Source organism: Dipodomys spectabilis, unplaced genomic scaffold (assembly GCF_019054845.1).
Source record: "Dipodomys spectabilis isolate Male_0828 unplaced genomic scaffold, ASM1905484v1 ptg000157l, whole genome shotgun sequence".
Classification (NCBI taxonomy): domain Eukaryota; kingdom Metazoa; phylum Chordata; class Mammalia; order Rodentia; family Heteromyidae; genus Dipodomys; species Dipodomys spectabilis.
Window position 1 is genome coordinate 6,327,438 of NW_024870834.1, and position 17,354 is coordinate 6,344,791.

The following is a 17,354-nucleotide window of genomic DNA, read 5'->3' on the forward strand; positions in this document are numbered from 1 at the left end:
GTTTTGTTTTGTTTTTTTGTAACAGACTTACCTAATTCTGGGAGAAGGGAAATTGAAGCCATTCATGCAATCTTAAGATCAGAGGTAAGAAAAAGATTATCAAAATTTGATTTGTTTTTTGAAACCATGAGAGGTATTTATACTTTCTGTTCTTTTTTGTTTGTTTGTTTTGTACCATTCCTGGGGTTTCAATTCAGGGCCTGAGGGCTGTCCTTGAGCTTTTTGGCTCAAGGTTAGCACTCTACCACTTGAGCCACAGCTGTGTTTCCAGCTTTTTGATAGTTAATTGGAGATAACAATTTCCCAGAGTTTCCTGCCTGGGCTGTCCTTGAACAGCAGTCCTGGGATCTTAGCCTCCTGAGTAAGATTACAGGCATGAGCCATCAGCCCTGGGCTCATAAGAAGATCTTATATTTAAAGAAAATTGAAAAATATATTCATGTATAACATTATTGAAGTACTGGTCTAAAAAGAAAAGACCTGGCCCAACAAAGACAGTGTTTTGAAGATGCAGTTTACTTTTGGTCAATGTTCTGTCCACATTGTTATATGATAGCATTGTCAGTTCTTCATTTGATATGATGATATACTTTAGTTCTTTATGCCTGCAAATGTTAAGACACCTTCTTCTGCCTTCAAGACTTTGTAACTTTAAGTGCCTGAATAGGTTCACAAGCATAGTGACTGAAGAGAGTTAAAGAGGAGAAGCAGTCAAGGGAACCTAGGAGTAAAGGAAGTCCACCTGTGCAGAGGTTCAGGTGTTCTTATTAGTCATCAGAATATCATGTTCTGAAGAGACTTTCCAACACTTACCATCTCTTGCTGCTGCTGTTTCATGAAAGGAGATATGAAACATTTTATTTTAAGTTGTTATACATATTTTGGTGCTTGAAAAATGGATACAAAGAAGTTAAGAATGTCAAATTAATTTTATGTTTTGGTTGTGATTAGTTGATATCTAGTCATGACTAATTCTGGACTAATAGGACTAATTCTGCTTAATAAGAATGAAGACATCTTGGGCAGGGTTCACAGGAAAGCCATAAAGGAAAGTCTTTCAGAATGGGAACTCTGGTAAAGAACTGCACTATTGGGCTGTGAAGGTGGCTCAGTGGTAGAGCGCTTGCCTTGCATGCATGAGGCCCTGGGTTCAATTCCTCAGCACCACATAAGCAAAAAGAAAAAAGCCGGAAGTGGCGCTGTGGCTCAAGTGGTAGAACACTAGCCTTAAGCTGAAGAGCTGAGGAACAGCACCTAGAGTTCAGGCCGCACAACCAGACCCACCCCCCCCCCCCCAAAAAAAAAAAAAAAAGAACTGCACTATTCTGCCTTGGAATAGGAGCAATGAGAGTACACTTAGTAATAGTACTGCAGGAAAAGGTAATCTCAGGGACTGTGGTCAGCATGTTTCTTTTACTAAGTATAAAAGACAACACTGGAATAATTTTGGAGAAAATAGCTACTGACCAGCATTGTTGAACTCTGTTCTCAAGAATTAAGGTGAGATTGTGGAATTTGAAAGTAGAGGGACCTCTATTATATTAGTCTCTGACTGTAGAAGATAGCAGTTTGGTGGCAGTTGGAGATCTTAACAGTAATTACTAGTATGAGTAGGTGTTCTAGTGATGGATGAACTCAATAGTTTTTTGGAAATGCTTGAGAAAGCACTGTTCCTGACCCACTTAGGAAAGTTAAACAGCAGCATTAACTCAGGTAAATTTGCCATTGGTGGAGGGAAAGGTGGGTAGGTTAGCCTGCTCAGTGAATAACTGCTCTGTTTTCAGACTCTTCTCTCCTGTTGCTTATGGCTCCTTTATAGTCCAGTGTTACTGGATTAGGACAAGTTGATCCTAATGTTGGGGAATACTTACTTTTGGTAAAACAGATCCCTGTGCAAGCCAGCTTCCTCATTTGTTGCTTATACAAAGTAGCATGAGCTCAAATACTAGAGAGTAACAGGGCCTTTTTGTGTATGTGTGCACACACAAAAAAATTAAACTTAGGGCTTCAGGCACACTAGGCAAGTAGCTTTACTACTTGAGTTGCACTACTAGCCCCTTTTGTTTTTGTTTTTGAGACAGGTTCTTCTAGCTTTGTCCAGACTAGCCTCAAACTCAAGATTTCTCCTGCCTCTACCTCCTCATTCAGTAGTGGGATTATAGGCATATATCAACAAGCTCGACTAAGGGCTTTTTTTCCTAGTTAATTTTAACCTTATGCGATTCTTGCTTCATAAACTATTCCTTAGCCTTATGTGAATGAATGAGTCTATTCCTGTTCAATATCACTGCTACAAAAGAATAAGGTGATATGGTTGAACATTCTATTTAGAAGGTGTTGGTATAGGAGGAAGGCTATGTGTTCCGAAAGGAAATTAAATTTGCTTCCAGATATTAATAGGTAGAGGAATCGAACCCAGGGCCTCAGGCATGCAAGGCAAGTGCTCTACCACTGAGCCACCTTCCCAGCCCAATTGCTATCCTTTTTAAAAGATGATGCAATATGTTAGGCAGAGCAGCAGAAAACTGGTTGTTTCACTATTGCAGTATTCTTCTCAGTGATTCCTTGGATCTTCTGTTTTCTTTCTTTTATTTTGGGCAATATTAGTATTTGAACTATGGTCCTTGTACTTGTTAGGTATGCACTCTAACCACTGAGCCATGCCTTCAGTCCTATTTCCTGCTGGTAATTTTCTTTGAAATAGGTTCATTTCCTGCCATATGAGTTAGTTCTAAGCTTTTCTGCCAAGGCTTGCCTTTGAACTATGAAATCTAAGCTAGGATTACACAGATGAGTCAATGGTGCCTAGCTATATTTTCTTACTGTTTTTTTGTTTGTTTGTTTTTTGTTTCTAGAGCTGAGGACCAAACTCAGGGCCTTGCGCTTGCCAGGCAGGTGCTCTTCCACTGAGCCTCTGTTTTTGGTTTTCGGTTTCTTTTGTTTAACATAGTTGGAAATACTTGATGAATAATGATGAAATAATTATCAAATTATAAAACAGGAAAATGTTTCAAGAGACAGTCAGTAAAATAAATAATCCCATGATTATTAGATTTAGAAATGTAATATATCCTATGGTAATTGCCAAGAGAGAATGAGTTTTATGCTATTCAAAAAGATAGGCAAACTTTGCTGTTGGAAGACCTCTAGGAAAAGATAAGTAGTCATCCTAGCTACTCAGAAGGTTGTGATTGGAAGAACATGATTCAAGACCAGCCCAGGCAGAAAAATCTACAAGACTCAATCTCCAATTAGTCAGAAAAATGCCAAGGTAGAGATGTGATTCAAATAGTAGAGCAGCAGCTGTGGGCCCAAAAGCTGAGTGAGAGAAGCTGAGAGTTCACAGTGCTGAGTTCAAGCCCCAGAATTAACAAAGAAAAAAAAATATAAAAGTGGTAAATTTCCATTTTTGCAACTAATTAGGACTGATTATTAAAAAACAACAACAAAAAAAAAAACACACCAAAAACTGAAGTTGGCTTCTTAAACAGAATTGGTTACTTTGGGTTGTGATTGTGTCATGGACTCCTGAGATCAGGAGTGTAACCAGACTTTAGAAAGGGGTTGCAACCAGAAATGTAGGCACCAGGAGTCTTTCTCCCACTCTTCTTCCCCTACTCCCTCTTCTCATCTCCTTCTCCCTCTCCCTTCTCTTTCTACTTCCCCCTCTCTCTCCCTTCTTCTTCTCCCTTGCTTTTCTTCCTTCCTTCTTCTATCTTCCTGGATTGAACCAAGGGCCTGGTGCAAGCTAGGTTAACATTCTATCATGCCCCTAGCCCTTTTCTTTGTATTTTGTTTTTTCAAGATAGGGTCTTGCTAACTTTTCCCACACTGATCCTGACTTCTGTCTTCCTGCCTGTACTTCCCAAGTAGCTAGGATTATAGGAATATACCAATATCCCCAGCAGGAGTGTCTTTCTCATATTCGTTTCTGCTCTTCTTTATGTTAATTTATTTTTGCCTCCTTTCAAATCAGTGTCCTCTGTTCTATATTTCATACATTAGAAAATAGAGTCTTGGGCTGGGAAGATGGCTCAGTGGTAGAGTGCTTGCCTTGCATGCATGAGGCCCTGGGTTCGATTCCTCAGCACCACATAAGCAAAAAGAAAAAAGCCGGAAGTGGCGCTGTGGCTCAAGTGGTAGAGCGCTAGCCTTGAGCTGAAGAGCTGAGGGACAGCGCCCAGGCCCAGAGTTCAGACTCCACGACCGGACCCAAAAAAAAGAAAATAGAGTCTTACCTGTAATCCAGCAGTCAGAAGACTGAGGCAGGAGGATGACTAGTTGGTGGCCAGCCTGGGATACAAAGCAAGTTCAAGGCCCCGTCTCAATAAAACAAAAGGAAGAAAAGGAAGAAAAAAAAGGAAGAAAATATGGCCCCTGACAAGTCTCAGTATGTTATGAGTTTTACCACCTAAAAAGAATGTATTATTTGTATATTTTCTCAGTTTTATATAGCCAGGGATGAGAGCAGACATCCATGCAGATATCAAGCACATTTAAAGTTTTGTGTTTTACTAAGCCTTTTTAGACTTTTAGAAACTGTTTTTTTTTTTTTTTTTTTTTTTAACCAAGCAACAAAATATTTATTAGGGTAATGGGAGGGGGAAGTTAAATCAGTCCTCAAGGCCCTCGCAACCAGGCTTTGAAGGAAAACCTTAAGTTGGGTGTTGAGTTTCAACAGTACATTTCACCTAACAAAAATGAAGACAGTAGACAGCATGCTTGGTTATTCTACAGAACACTAAGCATAGTTGTGAATGAAAGCTTCAACATAGTAGTACTTTTTTCTCATTAATAGACACTTGCATCAGTGATAGAAATATGTATGAGACTCACAATAGTTGATTTCCAAGATCTTGCACTTCAATGAGTTGCAGGGTGAGTGGCTGCCTCGTGCATTTACACTGAAACCCAAGCTTGCAAGAACTCTGTGCTTGCTCTCATGTTCTGCTCTCACTGTCTGAAGATCCTATTCCTTCCTTCCTTCCTTCCTTCCTTCCTTCCTTCCTTCCTTCCTTCCTTCCTTCCTTCCTTCCCTCTTTCCTTCCTTCCTTCCTTCCCTCTTTCCTTCCTTCCTTCCTTCCATCTTTCCTTCCTTCCTTCCTTCCTTCCTTCCTTCCTTCCTTCCTTCCTTCCTTCCTTCCCTCTTTCCTTCCATCTTTCCTTCCATCTTTCCTTCCTTCCTTCCATCTTTCCTTCCTTCCTTCCTTCTTTCCTCCCTCCCTCCCTTCCTTCTTCCCTTCTTCCCACCCTTCTCTCTCCTTCCCTTTAGAAACTGTTTTTTGGTTTTTTGGGTTTTTTTTTTGCTGGTTGTGAGGCCTGAACTCTAGGCCTGGGCGCTGTCCCTCAGCTCTTCAGCTCAAGGCTAGTGCTCTACCACTTGAGCCACAGTGCCACTTCTAGCTTTTTCTGCTTATGTGGTGCTGAGGAATTGAACCCAAGGCCTCATGCATGCAAGGCAAGTGCTCTACCACTGAGCCGCCTTCCCAGCCCCATAAACTGGTTTTTTTGTATGTGTGTTGGAGGGTCCTGGGATTTGAACTTAGGGACTGGGCACTTTCTCTGAGCTTTATGGCTCAAAGGTAATGCTTTACCACTTTCAGTTTTTTTGTTTGTTTGTTTGTGGGGGATTTTTTTTGGGTGGTTAATTGGAGATAAGAATCTCATGGGCTTTCCTGCCCAGGCTGGCTTTGAAGTGAGATCCTTAGATCTTAGCCTACTCAGTAATTTAGGATTACAGGTGTGAGCCACTATGCCTAGCAAGAATCTGATTTTGACTTCAGTATACTGAAGTCAGTTAGGTGCAGGTTTTTGGGTTTTGTTTTTTTTTAATTATCAGCTCACAGGAATTCATTCACAGTTTGCTAGTAGAATGGATGATAATTGGTTGTATGACGGTTCTTATTACTCTTTCTTCAAGTCTTTGACAGATTTCTAGAGATAGAGTACTAAAGGAAAGTTTTTAATGTGCTTTATTATTTGCTTTTCTCTGGGGATTTTATATAATCCCACTGGATCTTAATTTTCATCTCTGTGAATGTCAGAAGCTCCTAGGATCTAAGACAAAAGTGACATTTCCAAAGTGAAATCCCCTTGCCTTCCCTGCACCAGGGCCTTTCTCCACCAGCAGCCTCCTTTCTCATTCATTGCTGTTAAAGGCCAGAATTCTGTCTGAGATCTTATACTTTACATCACTTTTTTTTTTCTGGTCATGAGGCTTGAACTCTGGGCCTGGGTGCTATCCCTAAGATTTTCAGCTTAAGGCAAGCACTCTACCACTTGGGCCACAGCGCCACTTCCGATTTTCTGATGGTTTATTGGAGATAAGAGTCTCATGGACATTCCTGCCTGGGCTGGCTTTGAACCTCGATCCTCATATTTCAGCCTCCTGAGTAGCTAGGATTACAGGCGTGAGTCCCTGGTGCCCGGCTACATCACTTTCTTATGTGAAGCAGTACATTCATGATGCTGTGCATATCACATTACTAATGTGTTTGGCTTGTAGTCTTCTTGTTGACAGTATGTTTTTCTTCTAGAATGAAAGACTTAAAAAACTTTGTACTGATCTAGAAGAAAAGCATGAAGCATCAGAGCTTCAAATAAAGCAACAATCTACAAGTTACCGAAATCAGCTACAACAGAAAGAGGTAAAGTTCCTTCATTCTTATTTCACTATGAGCTTTAGATCCATACTAATATTGAAAGAGTATTGAATTTAATAAAACTCGGGAAGATTTTCTGTTAATTTTATATTATATAAACCAATGTTTGTGGAGATAATTAAAAGTTTTTGTATCTGTTTTCAAAATTTAGATCAGCTAGTTTCTAGTTCTTTCAGTGTCATGATAAATAAAAATATCTTCTACAGCCGGGCGCTGGTGGCTCACGCCTGTAATCCTAGCTACTCAGGAGGCTGAGATCTGAGGATCGCGGTTCAAAGCCAGCCTGGGCAGGAGAGACCGTGAGACTCCTATCTCCAATAAACCACCAGAAAACCGGAAGTGGCGCTGTAGCTCAAGTGGTAGAGTGCTCGCCTTGAGCTGAAGAGCTGAGGGACAGCGCCCAGGCCCAGAGTTCAAGCCCCACGACCGACAAAGAAAAAAAAAAATCTTCTACATGAAAGGTTTTTGCAACCTGATGGGTATTGATAATTCCAGGTGATAAAATGAATTACTAGAATAAAATTAATACAAAGAAAATTACAAGTTCAAATTAAGCTTAGAGTCCCTTGTTTTCATTGTGACTGACTCAGCACAGGTGTAATTACTGCTGAGTTGCTTGAAATCTATTAGGCCTTATTCTTTCAGTTCCTATACTTACTACCACTAATGATGAGTGCACATGGCATCAGTCCATGGGTCACACTCTCAGTAGCATTGATTCATAGAGATCATGGTAAATAGCAATCCAGAGTTACTAGTCACACTTTGAGCAGCCTTGTATGGTGGCACATACCTATGATCCCATCTACTTGTGAGACAGAGGAAGGGGGATCATGAGTTCGTGTATACACATACACACACACACACACACAACACGCACACGCACACACGCACACGCACACACACACACACACGCACAAATATGTACTTATATCCTCCAGAAGATTTTATTTTTTTATTTTTATTTTTTTGGTTGGTTGTGGGGCCTGAACTCTGGGCCTGGGCACTGTCCCTCAACTCTTCAGCTCAAGTCTAGCGCTCTACCACTTGAGCCACAATGCTACTTCCAGTTTTGTCTGCTTATGTGGTGTTGAGGGCCTCATGCCTGCAAGGCAAGCACTCTACCACTGAACCACCTTCCCAGCCCCCTCCAGAAGATTTTGACAGAATATGCTGTAAAGAAGGCTATGATGTTTTTCATTTTCCAAAGCTTCATTACTTACCCCATTGTTGCAAACAAGCTATTTAAATTTTGGCTTTTTTTTTTTTTTGCCAGTGCTAGGGCTTGAACTCAGGCAGGGCCTGGGCACTGTCCCTAAGCTGCTTTTGCTAAAGGCTAGCACTCTACCACTTGAGCTACAGTGCCATTTCTGGCTTTTTCTGTTTATGTGGTACTGAGGAATCAAACCCAGGGCTTCATGCATGCTAGGCAAGCATCTACCACTAAGCCACATTCCCTGCCCCAGTTTGGAACTTTAGTTTGTTATTAGAGCTTGCATTTGTATAGCTCTATAACTCAATATAAATATCTACTCTATAATGACAACTTCTTTTTTTTTTTTTTGCCACTACTGGAGTTTTATCTGAGGTCCTAATTATTGCTTGAGCCACAGCTTCATGATGGCATTTTCACAAAAAATCGAAGATAAGAGTCTCACAGACTTTCCTGCCCAGGCTGATTTTGAATTTCCATCCTCAGATCTCTGATGACATATTTGTATTATAACTACACCTAAAATATGGATTTCAGTACTTTTTACTAGTGTGAAAGCTAATATGTAACTATACAGATGTTATTTTCTGAACCTATTTGCTGTCCTCATTGTGATGTTCACATTCCCCAGAGATGAAATTTGTTTGTAGAAAGTGAATGTGAAAATTTTTTTTTAAATTTCTTTCTTTTTGGGGGGGGTTCGGTTGTGGGGCCTGAACTCTGGGCCTGGGCACTGTCCTTCAGCTCTTCAGCTCAAGGCTAGCGCTCTACTACTTGAGCCACAGCACCACTTCCGGCTTTTTTCTTTTTGCTTATGTGTTGCTGAGGAATTGAACCCAGGGACTCATGCATGCAAGGCAAGCGCTCTACCACTGAGCCACCTTCCCAGCCCTGAATGTGAAAATTTTTTTATTGTGACATATACCATAAATATATTTGATGTTGGTTTATGTAATTCCATAACTGTGTACATGAAGAAATATTACTAGTTACTTTAATAACATCACATTTTCTTTACTTGAGAATAGTATTTCTTGTACTAGAGTACTTTATACAAAGCTTAATTTTTCTCTAGATTACCTATGTGCCTTGGATAATCTTCCATTCAGATTGGATGTAGTATTATGGTAGGTTCTGTATTTGTAACATCTTTTTTTTGGGGGGGGAGGGAGGGTCCAGTCATGGGGCCTGAACTCTGGGCCTAGGCGCTGTCCCTCAGCTCTTCAGCTCAAGGCTAGCACTCTACCCCTTGAGCCACAGCGCCACTTCCGGCTTTTTTCTTTTTGCTTATGTGGTGCTGAGGAATCGAACCCAGGGCCTCAGGCATGCCAGGCAAGTGCTCTAACATTGAGTCACCTTCCCAGCCCCTGTATTTGTAACATCTTGTGGGCTATGATGTATAGTATTGCTAGCCCTCAGTCAAAACAAAGTTACCTGTGCATTTTAAGCCTAAATCTAATCATAGCCACTTACACAAACACTCCTAACAGGAGAATTCTCAGGAAACTTTTTTTTTTTTTTTTTTTTTTTTGGGAGGGGGGGGGGGTCTGGTCGTGGAGCCTAAACTCTGGGCCTGGGTGCTGTCCCTCAGCTCTTCAGCTCAAGGCTAGCGCTCTACCACCTGAGCCACAGCGCCACTTCCGGCTTTTTTCTTTTTGCTTATGTGGTGCTAAGGAATCGAACCCAGGGCCTCAGGCATGCAAGGCAAATGCTCTACCACTAAGTCACCTTCCCAGCCCCTCCGGAAACTTTTGAACTTATAAACTGACACACTTTTCATTTTCTCATTATTTAAGGTTTGCAAGTCAACAAACAGCCCTAAGAACTTGCCCATACCTCTTACACAGAAGATAGTAAACCTATGTTTACATAGAAATTAATTGCTTTTAAACTTCAAGTAAGGATGAGTGCTTGAGCTCACACCTATACTCATAGCTACTCAGGAAACTGAGATTTCAGGATTGTGGTTAAGGCCAGTCCAGGAGGAAAGTCTGTGAGCCACTTATCTCCAATTGATCCCAAAACTGTGGCTCAAAGTGGTAGGCTCCAGGACAATGCCCAGCCTCTGAGTCAAGCCCTAGGACCACACTATCACAACCACCACCACCAACAAAAGAAAACTTCAAGTGAAATTCTAATCTGTATACTATTCAAAACATTATATCTGCTTTAACTATAGTAATTGTGTTCATTTTTAATAAAAATCTTGTGATTAGAGTATTATAGAAGAGTCACTTCATAGAGTACCATTATTGGATAACCTTATACAAATCATTCTGCTTTTCAGTGTTATGAATTTGGTAAAAGGTCAATAAAGTACTTTATAATTTGGATTATAAATATTTAGGTTGAAATCAGCCACCTTAAAGCAAGACAGATTGCACTACAGGATCAGTTGCAGAAACTGCAGACGGCTGCTCAGTCAGTGCATTCAGGAGCTGGCAGTGTAACAGCAACCACCACATCATCTTCATTTGGCTATGGGATCAGTCATCATACTTCTGCATTCCATGATGATGACATGGACTTCAATGACATAATTTCATCACAACAAGAAATAAACAGATTGTCAAATGAAGTTTCAAGACTTGAATCTGAAGTTGGCCATTGGAAGCATATTGCTAAGGTAGTAAATTTGAATGCCGTTTTGGGAAGTATTAAGTGAGTATTAAGTGAACCTAGGATTCAAAAGATAAAAACTGAAGTTAGATTTTTTTTTTGCCTTGGAGTCTTTGAGGTGTCTGTTGGGAACACCAGGACTTGCAAGCTGACACTGCTGCCTGGGATATTTTAATCTCGTGTTTGTGGATGGGAGGGTTGAGCTTGTGTGTGTTCGTGTGCGGTGGTGGTGGAGTTTGAACTCAGGGCCTGGTCACTGTTCCTTAGCTTTTTTACTCAAGGCTGATGCTCTAACATTTGAGCCACAGCTCTACTTCCAACTTTATGGTGATTAATTGAAGAGAGACTCATGGTTCCAAGCTGGCTTCAAAATCCAATTTTCTGATCTCAGCCTCTTGAGTAGCTAGAATTAGAGGCATGAGTAAGCTTTAGTGACATTAAAATGAAAATCTGACCATTGGTATTTGTTCATCTATTTTATGTTATTTCTCATGTATTAGAAATTAAATTATTAAATTAAACCCGGGCATGAGGCCCCGGGTTTGATTCCTCAGCACCACATAAACAGAAAAAGCCGGAAGTGGCACTGTGGCTCAAGTGGTAGAAAGTTCAGGCCCCCCATGACTTAATTACTTACTTTCTTTCTTTCCTTCTTTCTTTCTATTGTGGAACTTGAACTTGGGGCTTGGGCTCTGTCTCTGAGTTCTTTTGCTCAAGGCTCATGCTCTACCAACTTTGAGCCACACTTCCACTTCCCATTTTTGAGTGGCTAATTAGAGATAAGAGTCTCACAGGAGCCGGGCTCTGGTGGCTCACGCCTGTAATCCTAGCTACTCAGGAGGCTGAGATCTGAGGATCGCGGTTCAAAGCCAGCCCGGGCAGGAGAGACCGTGAGACTCCTATCTCCAATAAACCACCAGAAAACTGGAAGTGGTGCTGTAGCTCAAGTGGTAGAGCGCTCGCCTTGAGCTGAAGAGCTGAGGGACAGTGCCCAGGCCCAGAGTTCAAGCCCCACGACCGACAAAAAAAAAAAAAAAAAAAAGAGTCTCACAGGGACTTTCCTGCCCAGGCTGGCTTTGAACCTCAATCTTCAGATCTCAGCCTCCTGAGTAGGATTATAGGCATGAACAACCAGTGCCTGGCTTGAGATTATTTTCCATCTTTTTTGTGAATATAATATAGTTATGAAAAAGAAATTTTTTTGGGGGGGTCCGGTCGTGGGGCCTGAACTCTGGGCTGTCCCTCAGCTCTTCAGCTCAAGGCTAGCGCTCTACCACTTGAGCCACAGCGCCACTTCCGGCTTTTTTCTTTATGTGGAGCTGAGGAATCGATCCCAGGGCCTCAGGCATGCGAGGCAAGCACTCTGCCACTGAGCCACCTTCCCAGCCCCTGAAAAAGAAATTTTTTATTAGCTTATATTACTTATACAAGGAGGGATTTCATTGTTACATATAGTTTCACATATTTATAATATATTCTTATCAATTACTCTACTGCTCTACCACTCCAAAAAGAGAAATCTTTCTTAAAATATCTACTTGTTTCCCATGTTGCTAGACGTTTCTAGTACTCAAAATACACCTATATATAAGACAGTTTGTTCATTTTATCTCCAAAAAAGCAGTAATTCTTAAACTTTGTAAAAACCAATCTAGAGAACTTGGTAGATTTCCTACCTTTAGATATTTTGATTTGCTTTTTTAGAAATTTGCTTTTTTTAGAAATGACATTTAAGCAAATTCTGGTAATCTAAGGAACACATTTTCAGAAACAATGAAGCGGCAGGTAAGGTGGCACCCATTTGTTCTCTAGCCTCTAGGAAGTTGAGGCAGGAGGAAGGGGAGCTGGAGACCAGCCCAGGCTGCATAGTATTCCAGGATAGTCTGAGCTGCATAGTGAAACTGTGTCTCAAAAACAAACCCCAAAAAAACATTGATAGGGTAAAGTGTCACAAGAAAGAAATAGATTTTTGGTATGTTCACTTAAACCTATCTTGAACTCTTAGTACATGTCAGACCTGTAATGAAATATAAAGATGGAGAGGCATCTCTGGGCCTTGGTAGGCCTGTAATCCTAACTACTCAGGAAGCTGAGATCTGAGGATCATAGTTCAAAGCCAGCCAAGGCAGAAATATCAGTGAGATTCTTTTCTCCAGTTAAATCACCAAAAAAACTGGTAGTGGAGTTGTGCCTCAAGTGGTAGAGCACTACCCTTGAGCCAAAAAGCTCAGGGACAGTACCCAGGCCTGAGTTCAAGCCCCAGGACCTGCTCAAAAACAAAACTAAACAACAACAACAAAAAATTGAAGAGCTGGGGCTGGGAAGGTGGCTCAGTGGTAGAGCACTTGCCTTGCATGCTCGAGGCCCTGGGTTCGATTCCTCAGCACCACATAAGCAAAAAGAAAAAAGCCGGAAGTGATGCTGTGGCTTAAGTGGTAGAGCGCTAGCCTTGAGCTGAAGAGCTGAGGGACAGTGCCCAGGCCCAGAGTTCAGGCCCCACGGCCGGACCCAAAAAAAAAAAAAAAAAATTGAAGAGCGTAATTGGACTTGTCAGTGGGCTTAACCTTCTAGCAAGACGTAACAAAAATTAACATTTGTAATACTATATAAAATGCTAAAATGTTTCCATATACATTATCTCAGTATATTATTTATGTGAAATAGTTATTGCTTCTAGTTTTCAGGTAAGAAACTGAAGTTATTAAAAATAATATATTCATTGTCACAGTGATTGTTGCGATTCAGATACACTTTTTTTTGTAGTGCTAAGGATTGAACTCAGGGCCTCACACATACTGTGCAAGTGTTCAACTATTGAGTATCCTCCCTAGCCTCCTCCCCCTCCTTTTTGAGATGGTAGTCTCATTTTGTTTATGAGGCGGGGATTTGAACTTGCAATCCTGCTTCAGCCGCCAGAGTAGGCTCTCCTACACAGGTTTGTGTTATTGTGTCTGGCTTAGATACACATCTTCTGACTCCAAATCCCATGATCTTTCTATTATGCCATGTTTGTTTTTTTCAGTCATGGAGCAGCTCAAGTGCTAAGATTACAGGCCACCTAACTGTTTCCTCTGTTTTTGTCTCTGTCTCCTCCCCCGCTCCCCATCTCTCTCTCTTTCTCTCTCTCTCTCTCTTTCTCTCGCTCCCTCCCTCCCTCCCTCCCTTCCCTTCTCCCTTTCTCCCTTCTCCCTTTCTCCCTTTCTCCCTTTCTCCCTAGAGAGGGACTTCACTGCTGGGAATCAAACCCACGACTTTTTGTGTACTGTGTACTTGTTCAACCACTAAGGTATAGCCTCAGCTCCATGTATATTTAAAAGTAGGCAGGAGAGAGGCTTTTGAATGCTTTTACCATAGATTAATGATACATGTTTCGATAATGGATAATGCTAATTGCCTTTATTATATCATGTGTCCGTGCATTGAAACACCACATTATATTCCATAGATACTTATAATGTATCAGTTTTAAAATACTTTAGGAAGTGGTGCTGTGGCTCAAGTGGTAGAGCGCTGTCCTTGAGCTGAAGAGTGCAGGGTTAGCGCCCAAGCCCAGAGTTCAAGCCCCACAACTGATAAAAAAAAAAAAAAAAAAAAAACTTTAAAGATAAATAAGTATTATGCAACTTTGAGAAGAGAAAGAACACAAAAGATTATTTTATATTGAAGTCGAAATCTGGGTAAAATCATTTTGAAAAGAATTTTACTTTCTCTTTGTTAGCATTAGTATTAAGAAACTTTGGATTGTAAAAATTTCCTTTTAAAAACCATTCCATTCAGCTGGGCTCACGCCTGTAATCCTAGCTACTCAGGAGGCTGAGATCTAAGGATCGCGGTTCAAAGCCAGCCCTGTGAGACTCCTATCTTTAATAAACCACCAGAAACTGGAAGTGACGCTGTAGCTCAAGTGGTAGAGCGCTCGCCTTGAGCTGAAGAACTGAGGGACAGCGCCCAGGCCCAGAGTTCAAGCCCCACGACCGACAAAAAAAAAAAACAAAAAAACAAAAAACAACCATTCCATTCTCCTCACATTTACATTTTCTTAAGCAGAATAAAATATTCATTTTTTTCTTTTTTTGTTTTGAAAGCTATCATCCCCAGTTGGTTAAAAAAAGTTTTAAATATAATATCATTTTACTACTTTGAAGAGTGCTTATTGGAAAGTATCTTTTTTTTGTTGTTGGTCCTGGGGCTTGACCTCTGGGCTTGGGCGGTATCACTCAGCTCTTCAGTTCAAGATAATCACTCCACTGCTTGAGCCACAGCGCCACTTCGGTTTTCTAGTGGTTTATTGGAGAAAAGTGTCTCATGGACTTTCCTGCCCGGGGAGGCTTTGAACCGGGATCCTCAGATCTCAGCCTCCTGAGTAGCTAGGATTATAGGCGTGAGCTACCAGCACCTGGCTGGAAAGTATCTTTTAATGAAGTTTGAAACTTTTTGTTTTACAGGAAAATTAATTATTTTCTAATTTTCTTTTCTAACCTTCTAAGGCTCAAGGAACACATAGTTCCGATCAAAGCGAAATCTGCAGACTGCAAAATATTATTAAGGTAAGTCACATTGTTGATTGCCACTGGCTATTCTGCTCTAAAATCTGTGTAGTAAAGATAAAGCTAAATTACTCCAAAGAGCTAGTTACAATAGTGACTGTTTAGATTAAAATATTCAATTTAAGTATTTATATCACCTCTATTCTATAGATAATTAAGTTATATAAAATAGCTTTTTCTAAAATGATTTGGTTGTGAACATTTATTTTTAGTAATTTATATTTTACAAGTCTGTATTGTACTATATCTCATAAAATGTCTTTATTAAAACAGAATTCTGTTACTGAAGTTTCAGGGTTTTATTTTTATTTATTTATTTATTTTTTGGGGGGGTCCAGTTGTGGAGCTTGAACTCTGGGCCTGGGCGCTGTCCCTCAGCTCTTCAGCTCAAGGCTAACGCTCTACCACTTGAGCCGTAGCACGACTTCTAGCATTTTTTCTTTTTGCTTATGTGATGCTGAGGAATCGAACCCAGGGCCTCAGGCATGCAAGGCAAGCGCTCTACCACTGAGCCACCTTCCCAGCCCCATTTCAGGGTTTTAGAATATTAACAAAGAATATTAAAAAGAATATTAACAAAATAAGGTGCCAGTATTATTCATTGTAAATAATTATTTTATGCTTGGGCAGAAAAGTCCATTAGACTCCATCTTCAATTAATAAGCAAAAACCCAGGCTGGAGGTGTGGCTCAAGTAGTAGAGTATTAGCCATGAACAAGAAGGACAAGCAAGAACATGAAATGCTGGGTTAAGCCCTGATACTGGCACAAAGTGAATGAATGAATGAATGAATGTCTTAGATACATATACTCATCATGGCAGTGAATTATTTGAAATTATTTTAGTTTGGAGTTTACTGATATAATGCTAGTGTGAATCCTGATTGGACTCTTTACCAGATGTACTTTAGGCAAGTACTTTGGACAAGTTACTTTACATTTTCCAGCTTTTATTATATAATCAGTACATTAGATACCATCATGAAAACTACTTTATAGATTTGTGCTAAGATTTAAGTAAAGTTTTTAGCAGAAGGCTGGCACACATAAAGCATATAAGGTTAAAGAATAGTTTTCATTAATCTTCTCAGGAAATGAAAGCTAATTTGTAATTTGGATTCTTGGTGTTATAATTAATAACTGTTTCTGGCTAAGTAAAGCAAAACAAGATTTACTAGAATTACTAAGGGTAGACTGTGTAGAGGACTGATGGAAGGGTTGAGTGTCTTGTGTAAGGAAGAATAGGATTGGGAGCACCTCAGGAATCTAGTAGGACATGGTGGACAGACTCTTGAGAATTCTTCCTATCAAGATCTAGATTCTTGGAGAAACATTACTCATCTCAACTTGGGTAGCAAGGGATCCCACTTAACAGTTTCGAAGTCCCATGAAAACTGGCAGAAGGAAAGGCTGAGCAAGAGAGTGGCATATCAGTGATAGAACATCAGGTATAGACTAGCAAGAGATGGATTCCAGCATTGGTAGAGTATGTTGCTAAGGAAGGAGATTATGGTCACAGGTAATAAGGAAGAGATTTTTTTGGGGGCGGGGGGAGGGGGCGCAGTGTGCAGGTCCTGGAGCTTGAACTCAGGGCTTGAGCATTGTCCCTGAGGATCCTTGCTCAAGATTAATTCTCTACGGCTTGAGCCACAGCTCCACATCTGTTTTTTTGTTTTGTTTTTGGCGGTTAATTGGAGATATGAGTCTCATAGGCTTCCCTGTCTGGGCTGGTTTCAAACCACAATCCTTAGATCTCAGCCTCCCGAGTAGCTCAAATTACAAGCGTGAGCCACCAATGCCCAGCTAGGAAAATGTATTTTTCTTCATCTTTTGTTTCATTGTTTTCTTGTGATGTTCCCTTATTAAAAGTAGAAATTGATGTTTTATGTATGTATGGATGTATGTATGTATGGATGTATGTATGTTGGTCATGGGGCTTGAACTCTGGGCCTAGGTGATGTTCCTGAGCTTTTCTGCTCAAGGTTTGGGCTCTACCACCTTGAGCCACTCCACCACTTTCAGTTTTCTGGTGGTTAATTGCAAATAAGAGTCTCACGGACTTCCTGATTGGGCTGGCTTTGAACTGTGATCCTTAGATTTTTGAAGTATGATCCTCAGATTCCAGACTCCTGAGTAGCTAGGATCATAGGCACGAGCCACCAGGGCCTGGCAGAAAATTTGTTTTTTGTTTTTTGTTTTTTTTGGGTCTGGCCGTGGGGCCTGAACTCTGGGCCTGGGCGCTGTCCCTCAGCTCTTCAGCTCAAGGCTAGCGCTCTACCACTGGAGCCACAGCGCCACTTCCGGCTTTTTTCTT

At 40.8% G+C, this 17,354-nt stretch overlaps 1 protein-coding gene across 1 annotated transcript in view; it reads left to right on the top strand.

Annotated features, from left to right (window-relative positions):
- The window catches only part of Trip11 (thyroid hormone receptor interactor 11), a 77,547-nt gene that overhangs the window by 7,470 nt on the left and 52,723 nt on the right, over positions 1-17,354 (top strand). The window contains exons 2-5 of the mRNA XM_042692450.1: positions 26-84; positions 6,537-6,647; positions 10,223-10,501; positions 14,982-15,041. Coding sequence (XP_042548384.1) covers positions 26-84; positions 6,537-6,647; positions 10,223-10,501; positions 14,982-15,041 — 509 coding nt within the window. The remainder of the gene's footprint in view (positions 1-25; positions 85-6,536; positions 6,648-10,222; positions 10,502-14,981; positions 15,042-17,354) is intronic.